We start from the raw sequence: 23327 nt of genomic DNA, 5'->3' as shown, positions 1-23327 counted from the left end.
GTAAAAAATTCTTAGGATTATTTTAAAAAAATATTTCATATCTAATTAAAAAATTTTAAATTTCAAAAATAGTTAAAATCAAGTAGATCTAGTGTAGATCAAGCAACTCAACGACATTTGAAAATCTTGAAATACAAAGTCAAGATAATACATTACAGGATGCACCGTTTCTAACACTTGAAATCCTTTTTGTTTTAATCCTTACACCTTGGCGTTGAGATGATCAACTGGATGCTTGTTGGGTCTCCCGCTTCAGTTTTTTAGTGTGATTTATTTCTAAGATATAAGGTGGATACCTTATAAAAATTGTTGCTTTTTTTAATATCTCTTTTTTTTTTTAATACATTCGTTACTCCACAAATTGAAATTTGACAAAAAAAATTAAAATAATTTGAAAGAATTTGTCACCGGAAATACAATAGGTCGTGAACGCTTATTACATAAATTTAATAAATTTCAAGGGTGGGTTGGTCACAAAAATTGCCAATTTTTTAAAACAGCAATGGCTCCCTCGATATTTCCAAACGAATTAAAGGTAATCCTGTCATTTACCACACCTGGCTGCGGACCTGAAAATCCTTTCAGAAGAAGATTAGAATCAGGATTTGGAGTCCGCAAAGAGACACGCAAGGGCGGGAAGCGACCGCCGTCATGACGCCGTTATCTTCTCGGCGAAGAAAACGGGGCTTGGGAAAAACGGCGTAGGTGATTTGCCGTTAGTTTGACGATTAAAGTAACGGAAAGGAGCTTAACCGGTAGTCCACGTTCCCTTTTGTTTCTTTTGAGTTTTGAACCGCCTTTTTCCACGAAATTAAAAAATTGAATTTCTAAATGCTTGGTTTTTCCCCCTAAAACCTGGTTCTCTTTTTAGGACAATAATGCCCTCATCTTTTATGTAATACTGGTTGTGACTATTTTGCCCTAGGGTCGTGGCAGAAGGGGATTGACCCAATGGTTTAAAAAACAGATCGGTGATCCAGATAGGGTTCCCAAAAAACCGATCAGGATCGGCGAATCGGCGATTCAGATCGAGAATCAGGTGAATCGGTCAGAATAAAGTTTAAAAAAAATTCAAAAAAATTATTAAAATTCATTATAAATATTGTTTTTTAGGAATTCAATAAGAAATGAGGGTACTCCATTAAGAATTTTCATGTTTTTTAATGAATATGCGAATATTAATATGTTCTTTCCCTTCATGAACCACCATTCAGCATTTAATTTACAGCACACAAAAGGATAAACATAGAATTATCATGGAATAAGTATATCAACATACATGGACTACAATAAAGCATAAAATTAGTAACATACGATCTAAAAATAAAATGATAGACGACGTTATTGTTTTTCTTGGTCACGCTGGTGCCATTGATTGAATTCGTTTAACAATTCATTGATTCGATCTAAAAACGAATCATCAATATTAGCAAGCGTCTGACTATTTCCAAATCCCTGAGTGTTACTGTTTTGTTGTGTTCCCAATCTAAAATCCCCGAAGATTGTCCATCCTTCACGCTCACCTGCACTGTCGTGCTCATCCCTACACTGTTGCTGTTGGGACTCGATATGTGAATAATATGGTTGGGATAGGGTAGCCTCAGAATCATCATCTCTCTCATTTTCTCTTTGAATAATATGGATTAAAAAAAAAAATAACAAATTTTCAAAAAAATCGATCATGGATTAAAAAAAAAAAATCACAAATTTTCAAAAAATTCTATCATGGATTACAAAAAAAAATTCGATCATGGATTAAAAAAAAAAAATCACAAATTTTCAAAAAATTCAATCATGGATTACAAAAAATTTGATCATGGATTACATAAAATTCGATACATGGATTACATAAAATTCGATCATGGATTACAAAAAAAATAAACAAAAAAAAACAAAAAATTCAATCGTGGATTACAAAAAAAGAAAAAAACAATTCGATCATGGATTACAAAAAATTCAATCATGGATTACAAAAAACTCTATCATGGGTTACAAAAAAAACAAAAAACAAAAAATTCGATCATGGATTACAAAAAAAAAAACAAACATTTCGATCATGGATTACAAAAAAAAACAAACATTTCGATCATGGATTACAAAACATTCGATCATGGATTACAAAAAATTCTATCATGGGTTACAAAAAAAAAAAAAAAAATTTGATCATGGATTACAAGAAAAAAAAACAAACATTTCAATCATGGATTACAAAAAATTCGATCATGGATTACAAAAAATTCTATCATGGGTTACAAAAAAATAACAAAAAACAAAAAATTCGATCATGGATTACAAAAAAAAAAAAAACAATTCGATCATGGATTACAAAAAAATCGATCAAGTATTACAAAAAAATCTATCATGGATCACAACAACAACAACAACAAAAAAAAAAAAAACCGTACGGACTCGCTTATTCCGTACAGTGAATCGGCGAGTCGCTGTGCAGAATCGTCCGATTCTCTCTAGAACCGGACGATTCCCGTTTTTTTCGCCGATTCGATCTGTCCATGGCGATTCCCGAGTCGAACCGGGCGAGTCCGGTTCGACTCGGCGTTTTTTTAAACACTGGATTGACCTATTGATATTTGGTTTTAATTTGGAAAAACGTTTATATAGGATTGCAATTTTTAAATGTAGAATTAAAGATGTACCTCAAAAATAGAACATGTTGTTTTAATGTTGAAAAACCCTCTAATTGATCATCTCGATATCAAGATATATGAATATAAAAAATAAAAATAAAAGATTTTGAGTCGCATGCATCTTGCAACACATTATCTAAACCATGTATTTTCAATAGTTTTATAGGTTTATAGATCTACTTGATTTTAACTATTTTTTATTTAAAAATTTTATAATTAGAAATGAAAATAGATTTTTAGATAACATTAATAATTTTTACATCAAAATTATATGTTATAATAAAATTTGGAGGTACGTCTTGGATTGTTTCAGGCTGCAACCTTGCATAAACCACACCCTTGAATTTGTCGCTACTTAGTGTTTCAAAACATGAATTGGTATTCACCCATAGATCTAGGTTAGATTGTTGAATCAGTGATTTGGATCAGTCCAAAATAGTGATTTAAACAATATTGAAAATCAAATTAAATAAAATAAAAATAAAAACAATAGTTAATGGAGCGGGGATTTGGAGAGAACCTAAGAAAAAAAATACATAATATTGAAAAAAAAATACATAAAAAAAAGTTTGCATTGGAAACCAGCCCAAGACCCATACCATCCCCTAACTTATTCATGCCCCACCGATTTCCATCCGAATTGCCTACTTGGAAATCGTCAGATTTTAAAACACAACTACCCAAAGTTCCACTGTTTTTGCTTTATTCTCTTTTCAGCAAAATGCCGAAGTACCTATAAATTAGAGATGGGATTTCTACCACTTGGGAAATAATGCCACCGCTAATCTCTTCCATCCTTATGCTTATTAGTTAACCCGGCAAATGATCTAATGCAATTTGTTTCACTAATCTCTGTCATCCTTATGCTGATTATTTAATTTATCCAACCATGTAGAAGAAAAAATCCAGTCATTTGTTGTGAATTCTTTCCAATATATATTGGAAAATTAAATATCAATATGTAGTTTGTATAAGGTTGCAACCTAAAACAATCCAATTAAGGCTCTTCTTTAAATTTTATCATAAATATGATTTTGATATAAAAAATTATTAGGATGGCTTGATAATTTTTTTCATCTCTAATTATAAAATTTTAAACTCTAAAAATGGTTCAAATCAAGTAGATCTATAAACACATGAAAATCTTGAAAATAGACAACTCAGATAATGTCTTGAAAGATACATTATTTCAAGGATTCGAAATCTAATTTTCTTTCCATATTTATACATCTCAATGTCAGGATCATTAATTAGAGGGATTTTTAACATCCAAACAATCTTTTATGATGGATTTTTGAAGTACATCTTTAATTCTAAATTTTAGGCTTGCAACCTTATATAAATTTTTTTCCTAAATATTAATAATCTGCAAAGAATTTATCTCAAAATGTGGGTACAAAAATCAACAGAAGAGGGCTTGCAATAGAAAGGTGGAAATGAGTTGCACCACCACGTCGAAATGTTGATGACATATGAAATGAGTTGCACCACCAAGTCGAAATGTTGATGACATAAGAAGATGCATAGACTCTCCAAACATTTATATATATATATATATATATATATATATATATATATATATATATATGGAAAAAGATGGGTTAGCCCACTAACTCATATGAACATATGAGTTCATATGAGCCTAATGGTCCAGATTGGATTTAGGTCGATCTGACGGTCACAGATGTATGTCAGTGTTTAAATTTAAAATTTTTTTTCTACAAATCAAAATCATTTGAAATTTTAAAAGTGTGTTCATAAAAAATAGATGAATCTTCGAAAAATATTAAAAAATTATTTTACATGAAATAAATTGACCAAAATACCTCTAAAACGTTTTGGAGGTATTTTGGTAATTTTTTTTGTGTGAATATTTTTTTTTTATATTTTTATTAGGCGCGCTTTGATGAGATAACACACACCTAAAATTTCAAGTGATGTGGATTTATATAAAAACAATTAAAATTCAAACACTAATGAACAGTGATTTCGCCAACCCTCATTACCATCTAAACTTCATCGCACGACAACAGTTGTCCGGTAGTGTTTCATTATTTTATTTTTTATTACAAATCCAAATTACTTGAAATTTGGAGCATGTATACATTCTCGTGAGGCACGCCTAAAAAAAATAAGAAAAAAATAATTCGTAAAATACAAATTGACCAAAATACTCTAAAAAATTTATGGAGGTATTTTGATCAATTCCTATTTTACGAATTATTTTTTTCATATTTTATTAAGTGCGCCTCACTAAGAAGTACACACACTCTAAATTTTAGATCATTCTAATTGGTAAAAAATATGAAAAATGAAATACTACAGAATAACTGTTACCGTGCGATGAAGTTTGGATGGTGATAAGGGTAGGCAAAATCACTGTTCATTTTCGCTTATAGGCGTTTTTGTAGCATTTTTCTATATATATATATATAAGAAAAAGTTAGAGTTGGCCAAGCTGCTTACATAATAATCTAAGCCAAATAGCTCAAATTGAATCTGGGTCCGATCCAATGTTCAAGACCTCATTTTGTATTTGAATTTTCATTTTTCTCACAACTCTAAATCACTTGAAAATTTGAATGTCTATTCTTTAAAAATAGGATAATCTAATAAAAATATAAAAAAAATTAATATGAAAAAATAAATTGACCAAAATACTCCAAAAACTTTTCAAAGGTATTTTGGTCAATTTATATGATCATAAGATAATTCTACCATAGGCTGCTTCCTGTCTTAGAAAGCATTGGATATTTCTGCACAAACTTCTTTTTCAATCTTGTGCTGGAAATCCTTTATCTCTTTTTGAATTCTAGGGTTTTCTTGTTTTTCACTAATTGTCTTATACCTTATATATTCCTTAAGAGATAATGGGAATTTTCCTTGTTTTGTGTCTTGTCTTTTATTTGATTGATTTATTGAAGTCTTGGTTTTTCTATGAATTCGAATTTGATTTTGTGGCATTTCTGATTTTATTCCTGTTTCATCCAAATTTATTATAGGATAAAACATGTTAAGGAATGGGGTTCTTAATATAACAAGTTGACTCAGATTTTTTACCATAATAAAAGGCATATCAAAGCAACTAGAAACCAGATACTTACTGCTAAAAAGTAGTGGATAATTTATATGAGCCCAGAAGATAAACAAGGAAACGTAGTGGATGAGGATGATGTTGTAAACACTTTGCTTTATACAATAACTCTACATTTTGTAGGCAATAATACATTACAGATGGAAAAATCCAATGATTTATTGTCAAATCTTATATGTCCCACTCTTTCCCATTATAAAATGGTATAAAGATGTTTTCTGATCGAGACTGCTAACTAGAGAAGATACAAAGGCAAATTACTAGAAGAAAAAGTTCGTCTCAAGACTCCCAAATCTATTTTCTGAAAAGGTAAAATCAGACTGAAAAACAAGCATGATGAGATAATACCCTGGGAGGGATATACATTAGGGCAACTCTCATATGAAGTTTGTGTCGAAGGACTAGCCCTATGCACTTATATTAGACTCAGAAGAAACTGGAAAAACATAGAATAACAGGAAAAAAAGAATTAGGTGATTTTTGTGAAAAATTTGGATACTACAAGACTTTAGGAACAAGGTATACCTCTAAAAGTAAGAATAAGGATAAATTTTATAAAAAAATATATAAAGAAAAGTCTTTTAAAACCGATAATAAACCTTTCAAAAGGAAAATGTTTAAATATCCTAAAATAGGAAATAAAAGAAAAATCCATATCTGTTGTAATTGTGAAAATTTGGGACATTAAAAAAATAAATGCAGAATTAAGAAGAACAGTAATTCTTTAGAAATAGATGAAGAAGTTAAACAACAAATCTTTCAAATTATAGCTGAAAATGAGATCTTATCAGATTTTGAAGAAGAAGAAATGGTTATTGGTGCTGTTGAAGATGAAGAATTTAATCATGTGTAGTTCTGATGATAGCCTGTCTGAAGAAGATAATAATAGTGACAATGACAGTAAATATAATTATTATAGGGCTATTCAATGGTTTAGGGCTAAATGTATTATCTAAAGAATAAAACCTCATTATAGACCTTATAGATAAGATTGAACATTGCAACAATATATCAAAATGGCTAAAGAAAACCCGAAGTCTAAACCAATAAATTACTCCCAACAAGAACCTTATAATTTTACGAATATCATAGAGATGGTTCAAATGAAAAGCAACATTAACAAGGAGGCCAATGTTCAGGAACTTAAACACGAGCTAAATGAAATTTGCAATGAATAGCTCTTAAAAACAGGGTTAACATCTTGAATCAACAAGTAACTTTTATAAGAAAAAACCAGAATACCAAGAAAGTGAAAAATCGTTTGAAGAAATAATGGAAAAATACACGACCAATCTTCTTGAAGAATATCCTACGCCTCATGCCTTAGATGAGCCTCAGGCCTCTATAAAAAATATGAATCAAATCCCTACGTTAAATCCATAAGAAAATGATGTGAACACACTAGCAAAAGAAAATTAAAAAATTTTAAATACATAAACATGGTTGATAAGATAATAACCCAAGAATGGTATATTCTAATCACTATGGTAGTAAGCAAAGACTATAGTTTTTAGACTATAGCCCTTATTGATTCATGAGCTGATTTAAATTGTATTAATGAATGACTCATACCCACGAAATACTTTGACAAAACAACCAAGGTCCTCAATACCGCAAATGGAAGTAGAATGATAATTAACTACAAATTATCAAAAGCTGCTATATATAATACCCTCAAAACTTTTTAGGGGTATTTTGGTTAATTTATATTTTTTTATGAATTATTATTTTTTAATACTTTTATTAGGTGAGACTTAATGAGAAGAATAAACTCCTAAAATTTCAAGTAATTTGAAGTTATAGAAAAAAAAAATGAAAATTCAAATAAAAAATATGGTCGTGACCGTCAGATCTACCCAGATTCAATCTAAGCTGTTGGCTGAGATTGTTATGTAAGCAGCCTAGCTGACTCTACAAATTATAACAAAAGTATAGGCGATCATGGGTATATTATTTTTACATTAATATTTGTGGCAAATATTGACCAAATAGTGCAATCTCTCTTGCTTTAAAAACCCACTGGTTTTCAATTTTTTACGGTGAATGTTAAATTTTATTTTTACATTAATATTTGTCGCTAATATTGACTAAATAGTGCAATCTCTCTCGCTTTAAAAACCCAATGGTTTTCAATTTATTACGGTGAATGTTAAATTTAGCATCACATATATGTTAGGAATGGTGATAACCAAAATTACCATTGAAGGTATGTGTTTTTGGGAAAATGAAATAGGACTTACTACGGGTAAGAAATAAATTATAGAGATCTCTATTGGGAGCTACATGAAAGGATAAGGGAAATACGTCTCAAAGAGAAAGACCATATTTTAGACACGTGCAATTTCTCATGGAATTTGGATTGATAGATTTCATTTCTAGAGAGAGATTTTATCTGTTAGTCCATCGGTAGTAGTATAGCAATGACAAGACGTTAGTTCTTCAAGAAAAGCGCAAATCTAGCTCTACAATGTTTAGAACGACGTATGTTTAGAACGACGTATTATATTGTAATGCAAAATTGTAACTTTCATTGTGATAATGGACTGCTACTCATCATTGTCATGAACATGACCTTTTATAGTGAATTATGTAAATGGACTGCTACTCATCATTGTCATGAACATGACCTTTTATAGTGAATTATGTAAATCGGACGTATCGTGTCGGACGTATCTTGTGTTTTTTATGATTATTTTATTTCTTTCCCTCTTTAGTTTTTATATTTGCTTATTTCTGTTGGAAATTGTTGGGTGAAAAAGTTGGGTTCAACTTACCCAACTTTTCTCAAAATTATTCCAACAGAAAAGAAAATTCGAACTCTCAAAAAAGTGTTGAGGATCATTCAGAAGAACAAGAGGCATTAAAAGAAGGTAGATTTAATAGATGGGGCATTCATCGAGAGAAGCATAGGGAGATAGAAAAAAGTGATTTAGTGAAAAAAAGGAGCTCACTTTGATGAGGCCTATCAAATTACGGGAAGGCAGGGAGAGAGTGAAAGTAAAAGAAAAAATGAACCCCATGGAGCATAGTGTGTAAAATACCATCACCCCTTCCTTGAAAGGCACTAAGGCACTTGGACGGAAGAGCAAAGATGATACGTATCCTCATACATTTCAGATGCTAATTTCTTACCATATGTGCGGTCAAGAGATTTCTCGAGAGAGAGAGAGAGAGAGAGGGCATAGCAGAGAGAGAGGGTATAGCAGTGCACAACGATGCTCCAAAGAGAGAGGGATGAATCGAAGCTTTTATTGATGATTTTGTTTTTTAATAATACGAGGGCAACAAGAATATAAAAAAATGGTTCACAAGTGATTCTAACTTGAACTCGTTGGAGGTTGGTTAAGCATAAAAAAATCCACACGTACATATACACTTGCTTTTGATTTGAAAGCATGAATATATGAGAACTCCCCCGTTTTGTCTTCAATTTCTTTGCCTTTTACATCAGACCACCTAAGTACAACGGGTGACGCCTTCTATTTGCTGCACAAAAACATCATATTAGTATCAGCACGCATAATTGGCTCCCCTCAGCAGCTTAGTTTACTTCCACTCCCTTGGTCAGCTGACCTACTTGGAAAGATTATTTCAATCTGAACTTTCGGAAACTACGTTAAATCACTAGATGGTTATTCTCCAAAAATAAAATTGAAAATTGAAAATTCTTGAACTTAGATCTCACCCTCTAAAATTTAGATGGTTTCTATACGATCTCGACTCATTATTTTTTCCAAGTGCTTAGAAAGTACAATTATAATTTTTTATTTCTATTGAGGTTAATCTGTTTTAAAGAGGTTATATACCCAAAATTTAGGTACCTAAAACTAATCCTAGGCGGGATTTTATCCGAGGGAGTAAAATGGACAACCTACTCTCGAGGGAGTACAATATCTTTTCGCTATTATTATTCCCCCTGAAAGTATGTAAAATTATATACAATTGTATAGATTAATTTACAGGTTGAGGGATCTAACCCGCACAATTTACAGTTGATGAGCTCCACCTTTGATTCAATATGCCACACCACCTGAAAACCCGTCTCCATCGTGGTGAAGGCTCTCGGTCAACCAGTAACCATCCCAACGGCCACCCACCCTCTGTATAGAAAGCATCAAGCAACAAATTTCATCCTTGTGATTGAAACCATCGACAAAATTAGCAACAAATTTCATTCTTGGAATTTTGCGAGAATTATAGGCAAACCATGCAGCAAATGTATAAAATGAAAAGGGGTAATCTAAAAGATATTCAAAACTTGAAATAAGGAAAAAAACTGATTTTTTTTTTTTTTTTTCCAATTTTCTTTTGGTCAGTGAACTTTACGAAGAAATTACATTTGTGCAGGGAAATCACAATCTTATGGAACATAATCTCTCCATGAAACTCCTGTTTTTCATTCTTTATTAGAGATTTGACAAAAAATGCCCATAAATTGTTAAGATAGTAAGAGTCGTAGATGCCAAAAGTGGTTTAGATTTTCAACGAACTTCCGCTTTTGCCAACTACAAAGTGCATGTGTTGGCTGGTTCAATACCATATATATCAGCCAAAGTTGAATAGAAATCATACCAAAATTGAACAATTGATGAAAAGAGAAACAAACAAGTTCAAAATAGGCAAAGACTTTCAGAATTTTTTCCTTTTCATTTGTGTGGTTGTTCAAGTCAAAAGCTTGGATATGATCCCGCAGCAGAAACCATTCTACCATTCACATTCCACGAAATTCTGGTAAGCAACAAACAGATACGATGCAACTGGCACAACAAACAAACCTGGACCATGGAGAACTCGAATATTTCCTCCTCTTCAGGCCGGGCACCTTGCACCCAAACCCGCTGCTTGAAGCGGCTCTGATGCGACACAACCATACAAGAATAGAGAATTAAACAAACTATTTTTACAATGTGTTCCTTTTTCTTAGATTATTAGATCCAGAGTAGTAAAAAAAAGAGTAGTAGATGATTACAGCTACAAGAGTTTCCTACATTATTAGATCACAAGCAGCTCTACGGTCAAAAGAAGCTTACCTCTTTAACCCACAAACTGCTCAAAATTTTCCTTGCCTTGTGACCGAGCAAGACCCGGTAAGTCGAGTGGTGGAATATCCGCCTGAATCGCTCGAACTACAAATAAATGGATCATCAGGCAGATATGAGGTCACAGCTATCAACTTCCAACATTTATTTAATAATTTTTCTCAAAAAACATAGAAGTAACTAAGATTTACTAACCTGTCCCAAATCAAAAAACGGCCCGAAGTAGGTAGACCTCTCAAAAGGATCAAAACCAGCAAACTGCTCAAGGCATTACTTAACTTAGAGCTAAACAATTAATCATAAATTTAGAACTGTATGCAAAATAGAGAGAGGGGCAGGATGAGATACTACTATGAGGGAAACAAGTTCAAGGATATGACTCTTACCCGGCAGGATGAGACACTCCTATGAGTGAAACAAGTTCAAGGATATGGACTCTTACCCGGTACATAACCTCAATCCCATGATCTATCTGAGGATGGTCATTGTGTTTCAATGCATCAAGCTGGCATTTCACTGCTCCTTCTGCACTTAGCTAAAATAAGAGATCATGGTTTATAAAAAGACTAGACAGTAACAAACAAGAATCACAACTTGAAATATTATTTGTTTCAGTTCAGTGAGCAAATGGATAATTATCAATAGATTGGTGAAACGACAAGTAAAACTTACATTGAGGCTGGGGCCAATTGGTCTTTTTGTACGAGACTTGACCCTGGAATCAAGCAAACCTTTATTAAGTAACAATAAGCAGATTAACATGCGGAAACTCTGCCAAGTTCTGTCAAGCACCAGCAAAGGGACACCAAGGAATACCGTGTGCTCATCTAGATGCTAGGATGACACGTGGATTCTTTTCCAAACAAATCAAGTTTCCCTTAGCAAAGTAAGCATTCTGAATTTATATTTCATTTTTTTAATAGGCATGCATTAAGATTTTAACGAAACTGAAATGCGCAAAAAGCAACATTAACCATGACTATGATTCATCATTGAACTTTGGTGCCAATTACTGTCATATTTTCAGAATATGATAGTTTCTCGGAGTCCTAAACTAATAGAGTAATATCATGTAAATCATGATACAATCAACCAAATGAATTCTACAATCCAAAGCAGCTGGAACTTTAATATTCCCACATCCAATCTTCATTGCTAATTTTGTCTAACTTGTACTCACTCTTACATTATTTATATTCCCTTTCTGATGTGGGACAAAGTCAATTGGACCCTATAGGAAGTGCATCAACCTTTCACGGGCATGTATGAAGATGAAAGAAGTGAATTAGGGCTTAGGAGTCCTTGTTAGGTTAGTAGCAATTATGATGGGAATCAGAGTCATAGTTGAGTTGGGCTTTCCAAGTTAGTTTCGGAGTCCTACTTGGTCTAGGGTTCCTAGTAGAAATAGGAGTTCTAGGAGGCTTAGGAGTGGTATATATTTTAGGAGAGCAGGGTCATTTGAGGACATCAAAGATATGGGAATGGGAGATCTAACTAGGTAGGATTAAAGCTAAAGTAATTGAGGAAGTTTCTGTATGATTAGGGAAACAATTGCTGATGGTTTTAGAGTGTGTGATAGGGTTGAGGTTGCTGTAAAATTGCAGGTCCAGCAAGGGTATATGATGCATTTGAAGGGAAAAAGCAAGATTAGGGCAAACTTGAATTGAGCTTCGAGGTATAACAATGGCTCTAGGAAGGAGGTTTCCTCTGCTATTAGGGGATTGGGAGGGGTCAATTTTGTGGGCTAGAAATAGGCTTACTAATTTGGTTTAGTGGAATTTTGGAAGGTGAAGTGCCTGGAGAGAGAAAAATGCTCAAACATGTGAGGGAGACCCTTCCAGCTCAAACTGAAGTCGTAGAATCACTTTCTCTATAAAAAGAGTTTAAGAATCTCCAAAGTCTATTTTCCCTATTAATGGACTCTTGAAAGCATAGAAAAAAAACTCATAAAGACTCTACGAAACATCATCAACATTTCCAAAAGAAGGAAAAAAGAGAAAAAGAACTCTATGAGAGTATCCAACTCCAAGGAGTCTCCATGTGTGAGGATAGAATCACTGCAGTAGACAATGGAAATGGAGGTGCTAACCTAGAGGATAATGAGACAAACTCGAGAATATAAATGGGGAAAAGCCACCTCCAAGAGAGCTTCCTTAGTTGGCCCTGCTTGAGCTTGGCAACATTGAGCAAGAAGCAATGCTGATGATTATGATAATAGAGCAACTTAGATTCGCATTGAGGTGGCTGATTGTTATAGAAGAATAGATCCTCGAATTCAATTGACTGGTTTACTAGTCTAAAGACTACTTTAATGGTACAGCATATGGGAAGCTAAGGAAGATCAGATTTCTTAAAGCTAAACAGAGGGCATCAACCAGAGTTTTGTGGAAAGACAAGCTTCTTGCATTGGTTCAGCCCACTATCCGATCTTGAGAGGAGATGAAAGCTAGTATGAAATTTCATAACGTGCCCACATAACATGAACAGATGTTTCAGAAATCACTCACCATTAAGCAGGGAATAGGACAGTTCATGAGTATTCTGGTGAGTGTTTCATGAGCTCACTCTTCTCAAAGATTTTCTATGACAGATGAGCAGCAAGTTGGGAGGTATAGGGCCGGACAATCTTTGGAGATTCAGCAAGAGATAACCGTTGGGAATTCATGGGCAGTTGGTGAGACTTAACAGACAGCTTCGAGGAATGAACAATTTGAGATTGAAGCTTTTCGACACTCTTCCCGAGTCGCAGGTACTGCTGTTAAGAACTGCCCAGCAGCATCCCTATTCAAACCCATTGCAAAATAATGAAGTCTCATGGTAAGGGTGTTTTACCACTCCAGGAAAACAATCAAATGTGGTAGGCTAGGTCAAGTGCCCCTCCAAAAATCTCAACCTGCTAGAAGAGTCGTATGAAGTAGTTGAGCAATGTGAAGAGCCGATGAACCCTCTGAAGAAGAAGAATTTCATTTGTCTGTGGATATCACTTCACAGATTTTGGGTGAGTCTTGCTCCATAGACTCTTCTGGTACGACTGCCCATTGGTGTAATGTCAACCATTCCCATGCTATGATACCCAAACTGATATAGACCAACGTAATTGGACCCTACACGAGTGCATTAACCTCCGGCGGGCTTGTATGGAGATGAAACAAGTGAATCATGGTATGGTTAGGAGTCCTGGTTGGGTTATAATTGGAATTAAATCCTACAAATTTAAGAGTCCTACTTCAGTTAGAATTTCTAGCAAAAACAATGAGTTCTAGAAGGTTTATAAGTAATACAAAATTTAGGACATTAGAATTTCGAGGACATCAAAGTCTTCTAATATGAATAGAACTTGGGAGTGGGAGATCTAAATAAGGTATGATTGAGGCAAAGTGATGGAAAAGTTTTTCATATAATAAAGAAAACAATTGGAGTTGGTTTTAAAGGGTACTGTGAGGATTGAATTTGCTGAAAAATTGGAGCTCCAGAAATTGTAAGTAATGGTCTTGAAGGGAATAACGCGAGATTAGGGCTAATGTAAAATTGGGGTCCAAAGTTTCCTTCGAACGCTTTCTTATCGCATTTGATTCAGATATTCCAGAAGGTATCCAGGACTGAAATCCTCCAAAGTCTTAGGCTCGAGAAGGGAAAGGAATTTAGAGAAAAGCAGTGGACTATTGGTGGATGGACTTTGGCACTACCCCTCGAAGGCCAAAAAAGCTTTAGAAAACCATTCCAAATCTGTGTTGAGGCAGAGGAAAATATAATCAACTGATTCTTCGTTGGCCATGTACATGATGCACCTATCTGGCATGGCAAGACACATGTTTGGGGTTGGTCGACTGTGTGTATACTTTTGTGAATAGCCAGACAATCAAAGAGTTGGATCTTTGGGGAGCAATGGGGGAGCCTTGCTTTGCAAGAAAGAGAGTTGCGTTTTGTCGTTCCTAAGCTCTCAGTAGAAAGAAGAGACTGAGAATAATCCTGTTATGGGGGGACCCAAAGAAATCTATCACGTCAATGGCCAGGGAGAAAGAAGGTATGGAGAGAGCATACATTGGCACAAGAACAGAGGCTTCATTATTAGATAGATCCATCTTAAAAGTAGGGGATCCAAATCAAATCATCATCCAATGATTCAAAGCAGGCTGAGATGCTACAATTTTGATCCCAAGCCACCTGAAGTAAAGAAGGGACCTGGTTTTCCAGGGTGCATTCCCCTACAAAAATGTCTTCCAAAAGCGCACCCTGGTACCAGATTTAGATACAAGCCGCTTCCTATTTGAGAAAGGGGTGCAAGCAGACAAGATACCTTTCCATGCCTCCTAACATTCAGAAGTTAGGGGATCCCTTTGGTAGCCAACCTAAATCATTGAGACTGTATTTAGCAATATTATCACCTTGTCAGAAGATTTAGTAATGTTCTCACACTGATTGCCAAATTGCTACTTCTTTCCTCTGCCCTAATAAATTTCATAATGCCCCTCTTCCCCCAACACTCATGCACTACAACACTCTTGGCTTGGAGACCCAGTCACAGACCCTTCTGCTCCCTTGTCAATTATAGCCCGCCACTTCCACACCTGTCCCTGTAGTTCCTCCCTTCATACCTTCAACACTCAAACAAACGGCCAGCCTAGTACTTAAACGCCCAGTCCGCCTACAGGGCTAGGGTGCTCTGCCTAGGCCTGGACAGGCCTCCCAGGGCACCAAGCCAGTGGGCAGGCACCTCACACCCAAGCCAAGGCCCCCGCCGCAGTTGGCCCTTGGGCAAGGGGCATTTATGCCTGTTTGGGTGATTTAGAGCTTGATATTCATCCAAAACATCTAAGGTTGAAGATCAGACAACAAAGGTTAGTAAAACATCTCTGCATGCAAATGTAATCAAATAACCATAAATCCATATAAATGTTTGACTTATAGTCAAGCTAATTGATTGTATCTATTATTATAAGAATATACTACAATGACTTATGAATGTTTGGGGCACCTAGAAAATGAGGTGCCCGCGTGGTTCTTAGGTGGCAAGACCAAGCATTTTTTTAAAACCTTGGAAACCTCCATGCCTTGGACTTTGCACAAAAACTTATGAGGCCTTCCAAGTTGCACCACCAATGGGGACTCCAACTAGCCCAAGAATGTTCAAAGAAATAGATGATAAAACCACAAAACAACTAACCAGTCGACACAAAACCATGTTTCATAATTAGATTGAGTTTACCGTCCATACCTAGAAGCAATGCCAATACAAAACTTTTAAGTAACCAAGATCTGGCTTTTAAACATTCGAAGTAGTCTGATTTCTAGATGTGGTAATTTCAAGAATCAAGCTGGTGGCGAGTAACAAAGGTCAATTGTTGTGTCTTCTTCTCAACATAACTAATGGAGAGACATTGTAACTAGTAACCATTTGAAAATATTGCTGTCAAGCAGCGGAAAATCAACACTTTTCTCACCCAACATAGCTCTCACAAAATCAATTATGTGTTTATGTAACACTCATCATCACATGACTCCTCATCACTATCATAGTTTTCATCGCCGGTTACAATGAGCACGAAACTACTCGAGCAATCATACTTTTGGATAATAGTTGCAAAGTTGACGAACGAGCTACAAACCAAATGACAAAAGAAACTTTTGTCCCTCATGGCAATTTCCTACAAAGCTAACAATGTGGTGTCATTGTGACAATGGGCAAGGGTACCATTAGTGTATACAATCATGAAATTGCAAATTCATTTCTAGAATGACTCACAAAAAGGGGATAGAATTTGTTTGACTCAATTTGACCTAGATGAATCAACCACATCCTGCTTTGACGAGGCAAGTTAATCATTTTAACCAAACAAAGGAAGACCATGCTTTTCTCAAACCCGACCTGTGAAGTAACCAACTTGGGCTAGCTCCATACATCTGCAGTGGTTTTGAACTGTGAATGGGTAGTGATAGAGAAAAGGGAGATGACAAAATGAAGAGAAGGGAGAAATAAGAAGGATAAGAGAGGAGGCCTAAAAGGAAAGAGAGAAGATAAGGTAGCCTAAGCATTGCAAAGCACCGTCCTGTGCATAGTATATACTATATCCTTATATGATTTTGCAAGCATGAGATTTAAATGCACAACCTAAGTATGAGGATAAGAGCTACACACCAGTGGCTTAAATACAAATTTGTAAAAAGTTGAAGCTAAAGACAGAGCAAAGACTAATTGCTAATAGGAAATAGCAATTTCTACCTAATGATAGATTCTGTACAACGAGATAAGTTTCTTTCCTTTTTTTTTCCTCCTGAGACAAGGATGATTGTATTTGTATAATCAAAGATTATATACAAAATCCCCAATATGGCAACCCATAAGATACAGGTTCCCTATAAAAAAAAGGGTTCTAGAAGTTGAGCAAAAGAAAGCAAAGATGGAAACTACAAGGAAACCAGCCTACAAGCAGTGAGCTCTGTCGAAAACTATGCATATGGGAGAGATCCAGGGAGGAGGAGACAGTGGGCTGAAGAGCAAGATAAGAGACCGAGGGAGAGGAGAGGACAAGAGAGCAGAGATAAGACTTCGAGGCTGTGAAGCATGGGCAGTGGTCCTGCTGCTGCTCCTTCCTTGGCCAGCCTGTCATCGACGGTGTTTGCTTCCCTCGGAATGTAGTTGAAGGTGACCTGGATTCCCCTGCAAAGTATAGATATATGGTCAAAGCTTGGGCTTGATTTGCGTCCCAAGAGATCATATTCCTCAAGTTCCCTTCCGCAATTAGGCTTTCTAAGTTGTTGAAGGTCCCTTATATGATAGCTATGGTCTCTGCCATGGTGGAATCAGTCTGGCTGATGAAACCTGAGAAAGAGAGGATTTCAGAGTAGTGGTTTGCAAAGCTGCCCCAAAATCCAAAGGACCTGGGATCCGAGGGAGCACCTCTTGACATTTAGCTTTACAGTTCCTTGGGAAGGAGGTACCCAAACGGCTCAAGCGGGTGAAGGCCTCGTGAGAGGTGCAAAATGTTTCCCAATATGAGAGGGAGATAGAGGAGCCTAGACTGCTACACAGCGGCAGTTTCTTAGACCAAAAACAAATGACGATTTTAATGGTAATCCAAAATGGAGTGCAAGGGCTGTCTGAGCGCTCAGAAGATGCGACAGTTTCTTTCATTCCAGACGACGCATAACAAAGCAACGGCTGAAGCCACCAAAGAATATGACCAGTTTTTGGTAGGGAAAGAGAAATGAAAGCCTCAAAAAAGCTGCTGAATGGTCTGTGGAGTTATCCAAAACAGAATGAAGACATGGAATAGGGACCATAGAGGAGGTGGCCCCGGAGTGGAAGAAGAGATGGTTAAGAGTTTCTTCGTCTTGCATGCACATGACACAATGGTTCGGCCAATGAAAGCCCCTCTTTTGAAGCTGGTCACCAGTTAGAACCCTACTGTGAGCCAACATCCAAGCGAAGGCCTAAACCCTAAAGGGAGTGGGAGCAAATCATATCCTTTTCAAGATAGGGTTTCAAGTTGGGCTAGGCAACAGGGCTGAGTCGAAGGAAGCTACCGTGAAGATTCCACTGGGTGCTGGGGCCTAAATCAGGCGGCCGTCACCTTCTAGGTAAGATAGAAACCATGTAGCAGCTCTAAAAGGACAGCAAGGTGTGCACCTTCAACTTCTTTGAATGCTCTCGTAAAGACAGGGGCCCAAACAAGATGATTGCCCTTGAAATCAGCAGAGCCTGATACCAGGGTATCCCTGTTAGCAGCTATGGAGAACATGGTGGGAAATCTGTCGACTAAATTCTGATTTCCCAACCACAGATCTTTCCAGAATTTGACCCTATCCCCATGACCCCCTTTGAACCTAACCCCTGAGATGAAGTGGGGTCTACTCTTTGCTCTACTGGCCCAGCCCCCAGAAGCACAGTGGCATGGAAATTTGGGGAGCCAGCCACCATCTTCTGTGCCACATTTACCAAAAAAGACTCCCTCCAAAGATGTGCATCATTTGCTACACATTTCCCCCACCACTCTACTAAGAGGGCTAAATTGAAATCTCGTTGAATTGATGCCTAGGGTCCCCGCTTTCTTGGGTCCACATACTTCATCCTAAGCAATGAGGTGGAATTTGTGTCCCTCAAACCTGACCAAAGGAAGTTTCGCATGATATCTCAAGTTTGGATGCCATAGGAACATGGATTTGAATAGGGACATGAAGTAGGTTGGGACATTTGCTATGGTAGGTTTTATGAGGCTGATTCTGCCCCACAGGGAAGTAAACCTTCCCTTCTAGTTAGCCAATTTCTGGTAAAATTTTCAATAATAGTGTGCCCCACAAGTGCTTCCTAGGTTTACCTAGACACAGGGGTAGGCCTAGGTTTTTTAATGGAAGGGATTCAAGGGCGCATACCAAGTGGTGGCCCAAGGACCACACCTCTTCCTCCTCCATTCTAATGCCCAACATACTGGTTTTGGACATGTTGACCTTCATCCCTGAGAACACCTCGAAGAATCTAAGGAATGGCTAGAGATTATCCAGCTGTGTTAGGCAGGAGTCACAGAAAATGATGGTGATGTCATCATACAGCAGGTGGGAAATGTTTGGGCCAGACGTGCCAAACCATGGAGGATCCCTAGTCGTAAAGTTTGGAAATGGATTTGGAGAAAACTTCTCCTACAATCGCAGACAAAAAAGGTGAGAGGGGTCACCTTGTTTAAAGCCTTTAGAAGACTAGAAATACTGTTCAGATGTCCCATTTATAATATTAGATATGCACCCTCTAATCCAATTTCTCCATTTGAGACCAAAGCCCATTTTAGCCTGAACCTCGTCTAGAATTGTCCCATCGACATGGTCGTAGCCTTTTTCCCAATACAATTTAATCACTAAACCTTGTTTACAGCTTTGTGGGCAATTAGGGTACCATCCAAGGTTTGTCTCATCCACAAAGGCTGATTATGAGCTAGAGATGGGGTGTCTATGTGTGTGTAGAGAAAGAGAGAGAGAGAGAGAGAGAGAGAGAGAGAGAGAGATGATCTTGCCAAGGAGAGCCTTCAATCTAGTGGCAAGGATCTTAGTGAAGATCTTATAAGTGGAGTTAAGGAGGCTAATGGGCCTAAAGTCTTTGAATTTTATTGCTCCTTCAATTTTGGGGATCAGGTGAGGAAAGTCGAATTCAGGCCTCTGTGGATTCGACCTTTGGAAAAGAACTTATTGAAAAAGTCTACAACATCAGGAGATAATAGATCCCGGAAGGCTTTTGAATATGGTGAAGAGGAAACCATTGGGTACAGGAGCTCTGTCCTAGGTGAGGTGAGAGATTTTTTTACAACAAAAACAACATCATACAACCTATATGCACTAATCCTTAGAGCTTCAACTTCGAACTCATGTTTACCACATACACAATAAGTATCTATTGTGAATAAAAAAATGCTTCAACTTACCATCACCCTCCTAATATATCAAGGAACTGGCAACAATTATTTGAAACATTTTCTAAGAGGATCTCATCCTTCACAATCAGCAATTGGAAAGCATGGTCACGCAATAAGAAAATGAATGAAACCATGATCACATGAAGGTAATTCCTTCACACATAAATTCCAGTGTTCTAAAACACAACTCGGCCAAGGTACTTAGACCTTGGCCGAGCAGCAAGTCTGAGTAACTCGCTGGAGTTCAGTCCTATTTTTTTAAAAAAAAGAAGAAAAAAGACAAGAGACATAGTATAACCTGCCACTTTAGATGTTTATTGTCGAATGGCGTAGTGGCTAGGTCAGCTGCCTTTGGGCGCTTCCCTTACAAGGGCTTTTGGGTTTGATTCCCATGAAACTCTTTTTTAGCTCCTGTTTACTGTTTTTTTAACACTTCAAAAAAAAAAAGACATAATGAAGGCAACATTAAATCTAGGGGATTCGAACCCTAGCTGTGAGGTAAATTTGTGTAAGCAACATTCAGAAAGCCATCCGTGCTTCTTCTGGTTGAAATTGACACAGTAATTTATATATCGTATAAAATTTGGCATACACTTCACTCGGTAGAAACTCGCCTTGCCCTAAGGGCTCGGCCAACTGGCCTCGGCAATATCTCAAAACACTAATAAATTCTATATCGGGTCAACCTCTAACTCATATGAGGTTATGGTGTTTGGAAGTTACAAGTGGAAATGTTCCTTGTCTCGTTGCCTTGGTCTTCTGATGAAGAAAATTTGCCGAATAGAAAATCAGCAATGTCTCGAACCAACACAAGCGATCTCTTGAAGAAACCTGAAGGTTATCCTACACAAAACCCAAACTACAGATTCCAGAGCAAAGCTCTCTGCTTTCTTTGTTTTAAAATCACGCCAATCTCCTTACAACTCTCTTCCAATCCCTATTTATAACAATGACACCTGCCCTTTTAGAGTTTTCCACTTGAACTAAGTCATACCTCCTAGCAGATATTGTATTGGGTCTTATCGCCTATTGGTGCCACACCTAAATTTTTCCAAATATACTCATTTCGAATTCTATCCCTTCTTATCTTGCCACTCAACCATTTCAACATCCTCATCTCTGCTACACTCATTCTATGGGTATATTATTTTTTGACCGCCTAAAATTCCACCCCATAAAAAGCTAATCTCACAATTGTCCTATAGAACTTTCCTTTCAGCTTCATTGACATGAGACAATCACATAGAATTCTAGTTGCACATCTCCACTTTGCCCACCCAGCTGTAATTCTATGTGCGACATCTTCCTCAATCTCTCCATTTTCCTACCAAGATATCGAAAATTTGCTCTTTTTGGTATTTCATGGCCGTCAATATTAACTACTTCCTCATCTCTAATCATATTGTTACTAAAATTGCATTCCAGATATTCTGACTTAGTCCAGTTAATTTTAAAACATTTATATTCTAGAGCATCCCTCCAAAGTTCTAACTTTGTGTTGACACCTGTTCGCGTCTCATTAATCAAAACTATGTCATCACTGTGAAAACATAAAAACAAAATTAAAAAAACAAAACCTAATGCTAATTGCAATGTTGCTTGAACAACTGGTCCATCGGCTCTCCCCACCAGCATGCACTGAATGTCTGCGATGATCCTCAACATGAACCTCATCAAAAGGCCTAAAATACTAAAGAAATGCTATTTCAGCTTGTTTGAGCTTTTTGGGCAAACTTTAATGTGCCTTCGATGACAAAGTTCAAAGATTCAACCTTCGATCTCCCTCACCAAGACCAATATGTCTACAACTCAACTGAAGCTTAAGAGACAACCACATCAAAAGGACCTTGAAACATACATTTTTGCTTACCATCCCCAAGAATTAGAAAGAAGGCCAAATAATTAATGCCATGAAAAGCAAAGGTTTTGGGACTGCACTGCTTCCTGGTGGGTGTTCACCAACAAACTAAACAAAAGTTCCCAAAAACCTCCGTTGAATCAGAAAAATAAATATAAGCATCAAGGCATTTAGGAGAATCTCATTACATTCAAGCCGGGAATGGCAAAACGAAGGAAGAGCAAAATTTCACGAAATAGAATGTAATAATTACTATTTACAGCTTAATGGAGTGTAAAAATCAATAATTCATGACCACAACAAAAATGAATAAACAATCAAGAAAAAAATGTTACTGAATACCATTGAGCGGAGAGAAAATCAGGTACTCGATCATCTGAAGAGGCCCTGAGACATATTGGGCGCCTAGATAACAGAGGAGGAAAACAACACCCCAAAGCCATGGCTTGAAACCCTAGTTCTTCCAAAAAAAACAATTATTCAAAAAAAAAAACAAGGAACCAGAGAAAGAATCCCTAATTCTTCTTCTTCAAAAAAGAAAAAAAAACGGAATCAGAGACACATACCCTTGCCTGAACTCTGAAACATTGACGGAAAATGAAAGGGCCGGAGAGGACTTTGTAATCATCTGTCAAATATCTGACACGTGGAGAATCCGACTGGATGCCACGTTGGACCTCTGGGCTTCATAGGAAGGGCTTAACGGAATTGTTTTTGTAATGAACACTCTTTTTTAGATAAATATTTGCGAAAAATACTCTCCACAAAAAAAAAGTGAACTCTTGTTTAGCTTTTATTTTAGCATACATATATATATATATATATATATATATATATATATATATATATATATATATATATATATATATATATATATATATATATATATATATATATATATATAAATAAATAAAAGAGGATACTACAAAATGCCTATAGGCGCAAATGAACAGTGATTTCGCCTATTCTGATCACTGTCCAAAGTTCATCGCATGGTCATGATTGTCAGGTAGTTTTTTATTTTTCATTTTTTTTACAAATCGAAATGACCTGAAATTTGGAATTTATGTTTATAAAAAATAGCCAAATCTATGAAAAATATCAAAAAAATATTTTACATAAAAAAGATGACTAAAATACCTTTAAAAAGTTTTGGGGGTATTTTGGTCAAAATAATTTGAGAATTATTTTTTATATATTTTTATTAGGTGCTACTCACTAAGACGTACACATATTCCAAATTTCAGATCATTTTGTTTTGTAGAAAATAAAATAAAAAATAAAACACTACCG

At 36.1% G+C, this 23327-nt stretch overlaps 1 protein-coding gene across 8 annotated transcripts; it reads right to left on the bottom strand.

Annotated features, from left to right (window-relative positions):
- Positions 1–8966: 8966 nt before the first annotated feature.
- On the bottom strand, positions 8967–22822 carry LOC18422771 (DNA-directed RNA polymerase subunit beta). 8 transcript variants are annotated; one of them, XM_011626238.3, is made up of 9 exons: positions 22601–22822; positions 22377–22488; positions 11451–11493; positions 11221–11313; positions 10974–11036; positions 10770–10865; positions 10515–10592; positions 9717–9839; positions 8967–9225 (listed from the first exon to the last, which is right to left on the bottom strand). In XM_011626238.3, exons 1-8 carry the CDS (start codon positions 22620–22622, stop codon positions 9753–9755), a joined length of 594 nt encoding a protein of 197 aa, XP_011624540.1. In that variant the 5' UTR covers positions 22623–22822; the 3' UTR covers positions 8967–9225; positions 9717–9752. The 8 variants fall into 8 exon arrangements, with proteins under 8 accessions (XP_011624540.1, XP_088728934.1, XP_088728936.1 ...); XM_088872808.1 differs by having other exon boundaries at positions 9723–9839; XM_088872810.1 differs by having other exon boundaries at positions 11221–11303.
- Between the last annotated feature and the right edge of the window lie 505 nt (positions 22823–23327).

This window comes from Amborella trichopoda, chromosome 7, assembly GCF_054954075.1.
Source record: "Amborella trichopoda isolate Santa Cruz 75 chromosome 7, AtrichopodaSantaCruz75HAP2 v2.0, whole genome shotgun sequence".
NCBI lineage: Eukaryota > Viridiplantae > Streptophyta > Magnoliopsida > Amborellales > Amborellaceae > Amborella > Amborella trichopoda.
This window is presented reverse-complemented; position numbering and strand designations above follow the sequence as displayed.

Bases quoted from the DNA above. Each gene is read 5' to 3' on its own strand.
- LOC18422771 (XM_020670532.2), bottom strand. From the start codon at position 22,622: ATGTTTCAGAGTTCAGGCAAGG. The intron at 11,314-11,450 runs GTAAGTTTTACT...CTCTTATTTTAG, and splicing joins CAATTGGCCCCAGCCTCAAT to CTAAGTGCAGAAGGAGCAGT. The intron at 9,840-10,514 runs GTTTGTTTGTTG...CTTTCTATACAG, and splicing joins TCGAGTTCTCCATGGTCCAG to AGGGTGGGTGGCCGTTGGGA.